This window comes from Mesitornis unicolor, unplaced genomic scaffold (genome assembly GCF_000695765.1).
Source record: "Mesitornis unicolor isolate BGI_N332 unplaced genomic scaffold, ASM69576v1 scaffold44723, whole genome shotgun sequence".
Taxonomy (NCBI): domain Eukaryota; kingdom Metazoa; phylum Chordata; class Aves; order Mesitornithiformes; family Mesitornithidae; genus Mesitornis; species Mesitornis unicolor.
The window spans coordinates 5,478-18,463 of record NW_010176383.1 but is presented as its reverse complement, the minus strand read 5'-3'; the positions used below and the strand labels follow the sequence as shown (position 1 = coordinate 18,463).

Here is a 12,986-nt window from a genome sequence, read left to right as displayed (position 1 = left end):
TCATTTCTCACAGATAAATCTCCAGTGCAGTTGCGGCTGAAACGGTTCCTGCTAGATGCTCTCTTTTACTTCTTGCCTCATCTCAGCTGTGTTACTTTACCCTCGTCTCTGAGGGAATAAATAACTTTTCCTCCAGTGGAATATGCCCTCCTTAATCTCATTTCTGCTCTTCTGTTCTTCTTCTGAGGTCTCTGCCCAGGCATCTGCCTGGCTTTTAGTAGACTCTCTCTCATTAACAGGTAGAAGCTCCACTCCAAACCCATATCCTCTTCAAAAACTGCTTTGGCGTGGCTGACAGAGCACTGGTATTTCTTTCTTGTTCCTTATGCTGCCATTCCCCTGTTTGCTCAAGCCATTTCAGTGGTAGTGAATGCAGATAAATGAATTGATGTGTGAGGGGAAGACTGGACTTTGCTGGAAAGGATGAGCTGAGCTGACCGTCCTCTTAGGTAGGAGGGCCTTGGAAAACCAAAGTACTGGATGTGACTCTTTGGCAGTGATCACCAAAGGCAGCTGAGCCCTGGGGGTTCTTAGGAAAAGGTTGACAATAAAAAAGTGTGCAAAAGGCTGAGCAAACCCAGGGGGTGGGTGTTCACAGGTTGCTCGGGCACCAAATAGTTACCCTGTCACGTGTATGCACTCACTCTGGCCTTGTTCTTCCCTGGGAACTTGCTTTTGGCTGCTATTTCAGGACGATTTTCTGGGTTAGATAACATTAGTGACCCGTTATGTCCCAATTCTCCACTTTGCTGCGTTGAAGCGAGTCGCGGGGCTGTCACTGGCTCACTGAAGGGAGAATTCCCCTGCTGCAGGCTTGGTAGAGGTGTTGCAGTGCAGTACAGTGGCTAAAGAGCCTCGAGTTAAACATTATGTGGTGCTTGTCCATTTTAAAATGAGCAGTTAAGAGGTCTGGCTGGGCTGGCAGTAGGGAAAAAATAATAAATAGAATTCCTCTAATCCCTGGCCTTGGTTGAACAGTGAAAACTCTTGTCAAAGACATTAAGAAATAACACTTGAAAGATACCAGCGCTGCCTTAGTGGTTCTTGCACAGCAAGAGGAGCATTAAAAGAGGTTCAGGTGAATGACAACTGCAGGCTCAAACCCAACCTGCGAGACTGGAGGGGTCCATGGTGTCGTGGTGGGATGGAGGGCACCCCTGTTGTGCACCTCTGTGGTTGTTTTGAGTCTCCAGCGCTCTCCTGGGCATGGTGTGGGATCTGACGGGCTGTTATGAGAGTGGGATGGGGCTGCGTGTGTAGGAGAGCCCCATGGTGCCGGTGCAGCAGCGAGCGTCGCGCTGGGGACGTTGGGGCAGGAGAAACGTGTAAATAAGCAGAGCCTGGGGATCTTACTGTGGGGAGGGACCGTGGGTGCTCTCTGAGGTGATGAAACTGCAAGCCATAAACAAAGCTGGCTTCAGCGCTGGCAGGGACGGCAGCAGCTAAACATAGCCCCAGAGGCTCGATTCGCCTGGCCCCTGCCGGCAGATGACTGCGCTGGGCTCTGAGCTATAGAGTTACAAAGGTGAAATTCCTCAATCTGCGTCACGCCAGAGCTCGGTCTGGATGTCCTTAATGGTCTCCTTGGGACTCAAACTCCACATGTCCCCAAGAGTGGGTGCACAGTGCAGAGCATCCAGGTCAGTCTAACCCGGCTGCCGGCCCTTTCCAACGCCATCCGAAGCGGATTCTGCTCCTCAGCCTCTCTAACAGCAGCCACAAGCTTCAAGGCAGGCGAATTATCCTCCTCTTATTTCTTCCTGAAGCCTGTGGCATGTGGGAGGAGGTGTGGAGCAGCAGGGGAATGGTGACCCGTCTGCACCCTGTGATGGCACAAGTAAATAGCAGGGTACAGCTCCTTGGGTCAGGACGGCTCCTGAGCACATGGTATTAAGGACACTTCTGTTTCTCAAGGCTTCAGAAACCTAATGTAAGGAATGGTTTGCTTAGTCATGCTGCTCAGAGGTTAATTGAAGTGGCAATATTGTGGCAGCCTTGTCTCCCGATGTCTGTACCATGAGTAATTTGTTAGGTAGCTTTTATGAACATCAGCTCGCCGAGGTGTCATTAATGTTGCTGTTGAATGGGACCGAGCCTCAGGTCCTGATTTCTTGTGGCTGCTTAATGACTCAGTGGCACGTTACTGGAAGGGATCAGCAATGTGCTGGGTTATGGTGTCTTCAGGAAATTGTTCATGTATAGCCTTGCTCCAGAGTGCTGGGCTAGATATTTGGAACAATTAGCAGTAATGTAATGGACATTTGAGTTCACCCTTCTGTCGAGGCCGTCAAACACGTCTGGAGTGGGCTGTATTTCTGCCTGTTCTTCTTTTCTTTTAATATTGACAAAAGCATGAAGTAATCGCTTCTAAATCTCTCTTAAAAGCAACTTAATCATGAGTGGAAGCAGAGGATTTTGCTTTGCAGTTGCCAGACTGTTAAATGTCCTAGGGTGGGTAGCTGATGCACGGCTGGAAAGCAGCAAGTCACTGCTGCTGAGTTAAACTCCTGTCGCTTATAAGAAATCACCTCGACTCGGTCTCTGCCCCTGTGATGGGGTTAAAAATGAACTCGCTGCTTGACCAGGTGTTTTGAGGTCTGTTTCCTCACTGGAGAGCAGTCTGAAATGGGAATTCTATGGTCATGGATGAAGCAGACAAAAACAAACCAGTTCTTCTGTTTGTTTCCCTTCTTCTGCAGGACACATTCGGCATCCCACATGAACTACGAAAATCCTCCGCCGTACCCCGGCCCGGGTCCCACTGCCCCTTACCCACCCTATGCACAGCAACCGGGTGGCCCTCCTGGCCCGTACCCCGGCTACCCTCCCGGACCCACGGGGCCGTACCAGCCGGGCCAGCCGGGCTATCAAGGTTATCCCCAGTACGGATGGCAAAACGCACCTCCGCCTCCTGGACCAGTGTATGCAGATGGGCCTAAAAACACAGGTATGCCTGGCAGCCACGGGGCCATGTAATCCCGACCCTTTCTGGCTTGCAAATGCATGAATTTGTGTTGACCTTGAAGTGATGTGGTTACCAGCGTCTGGTCCTGACGGGGCTGAGGGAGCTGGAGACTCCTTTGAAGCAGCGATTCTGTTTGTAGCCTCTTTTCCTGCTTTATTTTGCTGCTGTGTCTCTAACAGCTCTCTGGCTGTTGGAAGATTCAGCTGAATGTCCTTAATGCTGATCCCTCAAGGGGATCCTTGCGCTGAGGTTCTTATATCTGCTTTTTGCTGGCTTGAGGTTTGCCACAACTCTCATCCTGCCTGTCTTCTGGTTGATAACCGTGCAGCCTTCGGTTGAAACTTAAAGCCTGTAATATTCAAATGTCCAGTTCCTACTGAATTAATGTACATCTTGAGCCCATCAGCATCTGTCCAAGCGATCCACTAGTGCCACTGGAATCTTTCCTGGGCTTTTGTTTTTTCAGAAGCTGTTATCATTCTGTGGAAAAACACAGATTTCTTGGAAGGGGAGGAGGATGGGGTAACTCGTCTTGGCAGCTAGCCGGTCCATCTGTGTACCATGTCCTCTCAATATGGTGCACTGGTTTACTCTGGCACCCAGAGCTCGCTGCAGTGCTTGGCGCAGGCTCCAATTGTCAGAGGAGGGCTGAGATGATGACTGAAGGACCAGAGCATCTTTATATGAGGAGAAGCTGAGAGGTGGGACTGTTCAGCCTGGAGAAGGCTCCAGGGCCTGTCCATGTCTATAAATCCCTGATGGGAGGGAGTGAAGAAGGGGGGCCAGACTCTTCTCAGTAGTGTATATAAAAGCATCCCTGGATTTATAGCTGATACAAGATGTCAGGAATATTGTGGTGTGGGTCTGGCCAGAGGACCCAAATATAAGCAGTGAACAACCGGTGTGAGTGAATAAGGACTTGGATGAGTGCAAGTCATGAGTTCAGCTTCCTCTGTAAGAGTGAAACCTCAAGGGTCCGCCTTTGAGGAGGAAGCAGCAGCTGGGTCATGCTTCCCACCACTGCCACCACAAGGAGTTTAATCAGGGTTGTCCCTGGGAAATGCACATCGTTTGGGGCTGGTTCATGGGTATTTATTGGTACTGGGGAAGAAAAATAATCCTCGTTTCCCATGTAGGGCATCTCTGGTTAGTGCAAGTGTCACTTTGGTGCTTTAGCCAGGAAAAGGGATGTGCCAGCAGGGAGAGTGGGTCTGCTGCTTTGGGTCTGGCTTGGAGCCCGATCTCCTGCCTTGGAGGCTTAAAGGATCTCGTATCAGCCTGGCGCAGGGACCCGGTGACACTGAACGTCCTCTGCTCGGATCAGGTCTCTGCTCGCAGACCCGCAGAGCAGCGCAAAGGAGGAGGCTGGGAAATCGGAGAGGACGAGCAGCTGAGGGTGCAAGCACGGCTCTTGCTGAGAGCCCAGGCTTAGGCTGCAGGGGACGTGGTTTTGTTGTTAAACCTGAGCTGAAGCAGCTGCAGCTCTGCAGAAGCAGCACCCCAGCCCACAGACCAGCGCTGTTCTGGTAACTCTCCTCTGTGAACTGCCTTCCCATCACCACCTCTGGTCTCTGAACCCACCCTGGGACCCTCTAATTTGCATTGCTTTTGCCAAAGAGGATGTAGCATAGAAAAACAGTGATAAATCTGTGTAAAGTGAAGTCAGGGCTATCACTTTGTGTCTGCCTGCGAAAGCTTTTCTTTTTTTCTTGATTCTGCTTCTGTTAAACACCCTTTTTGTCCCTCTTTTCTCCTTTTTGGCCAGTCCATCAAACTGGAACCTGATCCTGGGACGCTTTAACAGAAATCTGAGAGAGCTTTCAAAGAGGCTTTGTTGAATGATCACCTCCAAGAGTGCTTAATACAGAATGGCTGTCCCCAAAACACCAAAAAGCTTTCTGTCTGTTGGTGTGGCTGAACCTCCGGTATAAAAAATTGCCATGTAAATTTAATGAAGTCTTTGCAGTCTGCCGAGCTGCTCTGGCCTGATTTGATGTGGTTTGTCAGTTCCTGTGGTGTTCCCAAGCAGTTATCTGGGAAGAGCCGCTGCGTGGATGATTTCCTTTCAGGGCGGATGTTTTGCCCTCCTAGATGATTTTTTTTTTTTAATTTAATGAATTAAGCCGCTCCGAGCAATGCATTCGTGTTTCTGAACAAAGGTGGTGTTGTCCACACTGAAAACTAGGCAATTTGCTATACTTTTAAGTTTTAGCTGGTGGGCCAGTGTGTGGAAGTACTTGTGCATCATATTTTGGTCTCGAGTGGGTCACGCAGAGGGGAAATAATTACTGTTGAGCTCCCAAAATCTGATGGTAAAGGAGCATTTCATGGTGATGGTGCTTTTTAATCTAACAGTTTGTGGCCTGGCCGGAGTAGGAGTGGACATAGCCTGTCCCATTGGCCCTTGGAGAAGAAAAAAAACCTCGCTCTGTGTTAAAAAGGAAGCTGCATCTGAGATGTAACAGGGGGACAGCTTAAATTTAGCTTAAATGAGGTTTTGGGTTTGCTTTGTTTTTCTCAGAGCTGGCTTTTGGGCTGGCACAGACTGCCAGTAGCAAAGTTTCCAAAGAAACACTTCTTGCACGGGCTAATAACTGACTTGGCTGTTGTTTGCTACACGTAAACAACTTGGCCTTCACCTTTAGAGCTGATAATTTCTGTGCTGAGCCTGGGGGACGTTGTCCTTCAGGGTTTCTGATTTAGCTTCCTCGCTCTGTGAGCTGACTTGTGCTGATTTCTCTGCTGTAAAATCGAGGGCTGTCTTCAGGAGGAAGAAAAGACCTCATTCTAGAAAACACCTCATTTCCCTACCGGTATTTTCACTACAGAATAATTCACTACCAACCAGCATAAGGAAACTACTGTAAGTGCTGAGGGCCAGCAGGTACTTTCCTGTCTGTGCAAATGAGAGGTGAAATGCAATGCTGGTGATAACGGCGAGCTTTCAAAAGAAGGGGGACGAGCTGTGCCAAAGGGAACCAGGCTCTGCCAGCAGCAGCCTTCCCTGCAGCCGAAGGCAAACAAAGCTCAGTGTTGCGTTTGACCTATTGTACGCACAGGGTGGAAATCTTATTTCGGGGAGTTGATTGCTTGTAGCAAAGCCGGCTGTGATAAGAGTCGTGGGCACAGCGATGCTGCCTCCCTCCCAGTGTTTGCCAGCTGCAAGAATAAACAGGTCACCCAGATACAGCCACTGCCTCCTGCAAGAGGGGAGGCGGGTTTCCTCTTTAGGGAGAGGAGGGGATCCCAATCGCTCTGCTGCTTCTCAGTGGTTACCCCCTCGCTTCTCAAACTGCGTCGAGCTGAGCCTTCCCCAGCAGTGTGCATTTGGAGGGCAGCACGTAACAATTGCTGCAGGCTTTCTCTCTGTATATTGACCCTTCCCAAGCATCTTAACTGTTGCCGTACCTTCAGGACCTGCCAGATTAAAAATCTCACTTGGCAGCCATCCCCTTATCAGCTCCTAACACCTTGGTAGTGTGCATTAAAGCACGGTGTTCTCTCTTCCGAGGTTGCTGTCTCATCCCTCCCGCTGTCCCCATCCCTCCCACGGTCCCCAGCTCCTCTCAGCTGATGCACCATCAAACAGCGCCGTGCTGGGGCCAGCCCGGAGGAGGATCACCTGCGAAAACCCTGATGCAAGGAAAAGGGTTTCCAAATTCAGGCCGTGGATCTGAAAGCAGGCAAACTGGCTAAGCAAGGTGAAGGCTGGCTCCACAGAAGCAAATTGAGTGAAGCCTTTTTCCAGCGCTGCGCAGGTTGTGGTTCTGCAGAGCCTGGCTGCCCCCGGGTGACTCCTGGCCATGGTGCGTTCCCTTTGCGTTAAAACGGGACTTTGTCCCTCCTCTGTCACTCAGGACACTCTTGTAAGACTGAGTTTGTGCTGTGTAAACCCCTCCAAGCCAGGACTTGTTTAAATCTAGGGCTGATGCTGACTTTTTTCAGTGAAAACACTGACGCAAGCTGAGGGACGTGCTGCTCTCAGCCCTGCAGTTGACTTGGTGGAAAATGCCTCCTTGCTTTAACAGTAAATTAAGATTTGAGGTGTGCCTCTGCATCTTCTGAGGGGTCAGAAGCCCTGCATTTCTGTACTTCTGAGCTAAGGGAAGCTGATTTCTTACACAACATATCTCCTGTACGCTTTGTAACCCGTGCAATGAGATTTCTGGTGCTTGGGAGAGCCGGCCGATGCCTGCTGATGTGTACTTGCTCCATAAGGTAGGCTTTTCTCCTACAAGGAGTGCTTAGGCTTGCTTTTTAGAGACACTGAATCCTTCCAGGGCACATCTATACGCCATAAATGCTGATGAGCATCACTTCCAATATTGCAGAGATCTCTGAATCCCACCCCTGTGAGAAAACCTGCACGGTTTCTGCTCGGACATAACCCGTGCTTGGAGCAGACGCAGCACGTGAGAGGGGAACAACTCAACCCTTGTGTGAAATGCGGCCAGCGCAGCCTTGGCTGCGGGAAGCGCTCTCTTGGCACGCCAGCATGGTAACTTCCCTGCAATGTGCTGCCTGTTCAGCTCCCCGAGCGCTGAAGCAGCTCCTGAGGGTGACCACGAGAGCGCCTCGGGCTTGCGGGAACTGAAAGGCAGAAGTTTTCCTATCCTGCTGGGTATCACAGCCACGAACGAGGGCAGATCCCGTACCAGCGTGGGTGGTTGCCCATCAGTCACTTCTGCTTGAACCCAGGCTGAAATTTGGGCTGGGTCAGCAGCAGAAATGTGGTGGCAGAGGGGATTTACAGACGAAACTGCCCATGCTTGCAGTTTGCTTCCTTGATACTTGATTTTTGCTCTGGTTGTGTTTGCAGCTGGGGGTTGTGAAATTTGCTATGAGCCTTTTCCAACTTCAGAAGACTTTTTGTGTGGAAATAGGCTCTTGTCCTTCCATCTGGCCCTGGCTGGTATCTGCTTCAGGAGCATGCTCAGGGATTTCCTGCAATCTGAATATGGTCTGAGTAGAGACTGCACACAGTGAAAGCCTCTGGGCAGGAAGGAGGTGAGGGGCCGGGCGATGTGAAGCTGTTAAGCCTGAGCAGATATCCCCAGAGAGCAGAAAGAACAATAAAACGCCATTTTTTGCCGAGGGAATTAGACCTCATCTGTGCCCAGGCTCTGCCCTGGAGTTCGCTTGGAGTCCTGGGGTCCCTGTGCCCCAGTCGTGCACCCTCCTCATCCTCACTCACTGCTCCAGGACGTGGCTGTGGACACCAGGGCTGGGTGCTCTGGGGTGCTGGGTCTGCACCCCAAATTGTGGCTCCATTTCCAGTCCCTGTCACCTCAGCATCCCTTGGCTGCCCAAACCGCCCTTGTGCCAACTTTCCCTTCTCAGGCCTCCATCCTGAACAGAAAAGCTTAAAAGGACGTGGCTAAGAACGCTTTGAAAGCAGCACCAGATGCACGCACTGCCTTGGCAATCCGCTGCGGGCAGCACTTAACCCTCGAAGAAATCATTGCTCAAACAGCAGCGTGCGCTCTGAAGCAAGACTTCCTGCACGCAGACACAAAGCTCGTGGTGCAGGAGCGGCTTGTGGTAAAAACCACTTCATTCACATGCAGGAAAAGACGTATTCACAGAATCCCAGAACGTCAGGGACTGGAAGGGACCTCCAAAGCTCATCCAGTCCAATCCCCCTGCCGGAGCAGGAACACCCAGATGAGGTTACACAGGAAGGCGTCCAGGCGGGTTTTGAATGTCTGCAGAGAAGGAGACTCCACAACCTCTCTGGGCAGCCTGGGCCAGGGCTCTGTCACCCTCACTGAGAAGAAGTTTCTTCTCCAATTTCAGTGGAACCTCCTGTGTTCCAGTTTGTGTCCGTTACCCCTTGTCCTATCATTGTTTGTCACCGAGAAGAGCCTGGCTCCATCCTCGTGACACTCACCCTTTAAATATTGATAAACATGAATGAGGTCTCCCCTCAGTCTCCTCTTCTGCAAACTAAAGAGCCCCAGCTCCCTCAGCCTTTCCCACCTCTATGGGTCCCACCTCTGCCGTGTCCTTCCTCCCAGGTGAGAAGACTGGGGTGTTACTACTTCTGCAGGCCAATGTCTCACAGCAGCTGGGGGTGTGATCCCTGGGCTGCAATCCCCATGGCCGCGGTAAGGAACACCACGCTCGAAGGTCACGATTTTAGCTTATCCCAAACGGGGTGAAGAGTGCTGCCTGCGCCTTTCCCTCCTGCAGCTAATGATTAACGCATCAATTAGCTGTGAGGAGAAACAAAACGTGTGTGCTCAAGATAAAGCAGGCTGTGGGTGAAATAGCGAGGTATTGTAGTAGTTGTTTGAAAACCGGAGTGGGAGTTATTTGCGCTGCGTTGTGCAGCCTGGCACTGTGTGAGCACAGGGAGTGCTCCCGTTTTGGGGGGAGCAGGATTCATTGCTCTTTAAGGCTGATTAGGAGCTGGGAGGGTCTGCTCAGCTCACACCCTCTGCAGTGCTGTTGTAGAAGAAAAAGCAGTGGGAGCGTCAAAATCTGAGCCTAAAACTGCCTGATGTCTTGGAGAAATCACCCTGGTTTTCCTTTTCCATCAGACCACCGGTCCCAAAGTGCTCCTTGGAGAGGAGAGAGGCACAGAGCAGCGAATGGTGTCCCCAGTAAAGCTCCCCACAGCAAACTGGGGCGTTCAGGCCTCTGACAAGAGGGTACCGACCCGGCAGCTCCCTCAGTTGGTGTGTTTTGGGTTGGGGTTTTGTTGGCAAAGCTGTTCCAGGAGAAAACTGCTCTGTGCTAAGGGAAAACCGCCGGTTGAAGACGTTGGCTGGTTGGCATCAGTGATGTGCTGTGCAGGACCTCCCGAAATGATCGTGAGGGGGTGAGTTGGGTGCTGGGGTTTTGTGCCACTGCCTCTTACGGTGCGGGTCGCAGGGGATCCTCTGCGGTTAGAGCAGCGCGAGTGCACGGGCTGGGAGTGAAGGTGCTGCTCTTGGTGTCCTCGGGTACTTCTGTCTCTGTGTGGGTGCTTTGAAGCTGATGTGCAGGTGCGTGGTGTCCAAAATGAGCGGCATAGGACGTCTCCAGCTTGAGGAGGGGCTTGGCTGGGGTTGTTTCTGGCCTTGCTTTGGGCTGGATTTTACCCTGCACACTTTGGTAGCGGTAAGTGAAGAGGGGACCAACGTCACCAGTTTGGTGACAGCGGCAGAGCTACAACTTCGGAAGCATTGACGAAGCTTCAAGGAAAGGAATCTTTAAACTCAACCTGTAAAGGAGCAGCGTTTGCTGCTGGTTTAAATGATTTTTTAGTGGAACAGAATGAAGGCCGTGGTCTCCCTCCTGTGCCATTTCCCTGTCTGTAATGAAGGCAAATACCGCCCCCAAGCCCATGGTGAGTCCTGGAAAGGTGCTGCCATGGCTGCTGCCCCTGTCCCGGTCCTGCCTGGGCTGTTCTGGGCGGTTGTGCCGTGTCTGAGCTGCTCCAGCACAGGAGCTGCGGGCAGCAGGGCTGTGCAGGCCAGCGGGGAAGAGCCGTGCCCGCTGTGACCCATTGGTGCCAAAACCAGCACCAGTGAGCGTCGGCTGTGCAGGACGGTGCCCGTCTGCTGCTGCACAGGCCCAGCCTGTTTAATATTTCAGCAGGTGTTTCGTAAGAGCACTTTATACCCACTCTGAACACGCTTCGTCAGTACGGCCTCGATGCTCGGCTGGGGTTTAAAAACTTGTAATGGATTAATCATAAATACTTCAGGCAAACTCTTCTTGTATGTCTGCAGTAACAGGGCACAGGGCAGCATCCCTTCCACAGAACCACAGAATGGGAGGAGCTGGAAGGGCCCTGGAAAGCTCCCCCAGCCCAACCCCTGCCACAGCAGGATCACCAGAGCAGTCACACAGGAACACGGCCAGGGCTTTGGGTGTCTCCACACAAGGAGACTCCACAACCTCTCTGGGCAGCCTGGGCCATGCTCCAGAACCCTCACACTCACAAAGTTTCTCCTCATCTTCAGCTTGAACCTCCTGTGCTCCAGCTTGGGACCATTGCCCCTTGTCCTGGCATTGGCCATCCCAGAGCAGAGCCTGGCTCCTTCCTCCTGACCCTGCCCTTTCCCAATGGATCCCCAGGAATGAGGGCACCCCTCAGTCTCCTCTGCTCCAAGCTCAAGAGCCCCAGCTCCCCCAGCCGCTCCTCAGCAGGAGATGCTCCACTCCCAGTGTTTTGGGGTGGGGAAGGTTACACAGGGACCTGTCTGTGCCCACCTTATACACAGGGGCCGGATCTCACCTGGAGAGCACCCCTTGCCCCAGGACCTTCCCTCTGTGTCCCGCTGTGGCTGGCTGGAGGAGGTGGGTCATTGATTTAACTCTCCCCAGGCTGCGCCTGCTTTGGCTGTGGTGGTACCAGCTGGGCAACCTCCCCCATGGCCTCTTCTCCCATCTCCTGCCTTGCTGACCCAGGCAGTGCGGGGTCCCCTCTGGCACCGCTGCCGGGGCTGGGTCCCTCCTGCCCTGTGACAGGGGGGTGCTGTGCTGGGCCCTGAGGGGCATTGGCAGCCATGGGGGGCAGCGGGTCCTCGCCGGGTGCTGAAACCATGGCCCGAGGGGCTGCGGCACCCAGCATGGGAGCTCAGCACCTCCTTGTGCACCCCAAACCGGGGCTGCACCGCTCTTGGCTGACGCGGCTCTCCTGTCCCCGCAGTGTACGTCGTGGAGGAGCGGCGGAGGGACGACACGGGCGAGAGCGCCTGCCTGACGGCGTGCTGGACCGCGCTCTGCTGCTGCTGCCTGTGGGACATGCTGACCTGACCCCGCGCCGCCGGGCCTCGCCGAGCGCCACGCAGGCTCCCCACGCCTGTCCCCACTCCTTTCTGTTACTGTAATCAACGCTCTGCTTTGCACAGCCAAGGGTTCCCGTCTGTCAGTCCTAGCGCCTTGGTGGGGTGGGGGGTGCACTCCTTTATTTTAGTAAAGGAAAAAAAAAAAAAACAACCAACCACACAAATAATCCCTTTTTAACATTTCTAAGACTTTTGTCGTAACTTTGAAGAATGTGCTACTGGTGTCTTTCAGCCAAAGGCATTCTGATGAAATGTATATTTATCAGTTGAAACTTTTCCTAGTCCTAGAAGTGAAGACGTACGCAATAATTAAAGCCAACGGTTGATTTTCTTCGCCAGGTCCCGCCTGTGTCCATAAATCTGTCCCGCAGAGGGGGCGCTTCCCTCGGCGCTGTCTGGGCTCAGCCTCCCGCCTGCCCTGACCCAGCAGCAAAGCTGCAGCCAGAGGTTTGTGCCCTCGTCCCTTGCTGTCAGCAGGATCCAAGTGATTTTTCTGCAGCATCCTGGTGCCTAAGCCAGGAGAAACCAGAAATTGGGTGGGAGGGTGGGCACCGTGAACCCCTCACCCCGCACCCTCTGCTCGCTCAGGGCTGGAGCTGCACGTCCCTCTCTGGGCCGGGGGCTGCTCCTCCAGCTCCCAGCGGGAGGCCAGGTCCCCATGCAGGGGTTTTGAGCAGTGACCCATCAGCCCCCAACCCCCTGCAGAGCACAGGCTGCAGGGGGTAAATTAATGCTCCTTCCTTAAGAAGGGACAATGCCAAGGATTAATTTAGTGCTGGAGATTTATAGCTGAAGCTGTTTCGTGCCCAGATGAGGGGATAAGAAACTTTCATCTGCACAAAACCGGGGAAAGCTGGGCCGGTGACCACGGGGGGTGCTTCCCACCCCACTGCCCGGGTTTGCTGCTGTTCTCCCTGCCCTGGGAGCAAAACCCACCCTGGTGGACTGACATCTTTGATCTTGTACCTTCCACAGCAGGGCCTCAAGGGGTACAAACACTCGGGTTGTATTTGTCCAGGCCCTAAGGCTCTTCCCGTGCTCCTGCATGGGCCTGGGTCCAGCAGCCAGGCCAGAGGGGTCCTGTGCAGGGCCAGGGCTTGGCTGGGAGCTGCGTGGTGGGGCCACGGCTGCTACAGACTTCACAAGGCGCCTCGCTGGGTTCCTCTGTGCTTTTTTGCCTGGGAGATGCCCTGTGTCCCTTCCTGCCCGTTCCTCCAGCCCCTCGTCCCAGCGCAGTGCTA

The 12,986-nt window shown here is 53.0% G+C and overlaps 1 protein-coding gene across 1 annotated transcript; it reads left to right on the top strand.

The window, feature by feature from the left end:
• Window positions 1-2,699: 2,699 nt before the first annotated feature.
• On the top strand, window positions 2,700-12,079 carry CYSTM1 (cysteine-rich transmembrane module containing 1). Its single transcript, XM_010181712.1, has 2 exons — window positions 2,700-2,947; window positions 11,607-12,079. The coding sequence occupies exons 1-2, from the start codon at window positions 2,719-2,721 to the stop codon at window positions 11,711-11,713; spliced, it is 336 nt and encodes a 111-aa protein (XP_010180014.1). The 5' UTR covers window positions 2,700-2,718; the 3' UTR covers window positions 11,714-12,079.
• The last annotated feature ends 907 nt before the right edge of the window (window positions 12,080-12,986 follow it).

Excerpts from the sequence above, each read along its gene's own strand:
- CYSTM1 (XM_010181712.1), top strand. The coding sequence starts at position 2,719 with ATGAACTACGAAAATCCTCCGCCGTACCCCGGCCCGGGTCCCACTGCC. Across the intron at positions 2,948-11,606 it reads AGATGGGCCTAAAAACACAG|TGTACGTCGTGGAGGAGCGG; the intron begins GTATGCCTGGCA and ends CTGTCCCCGCAG.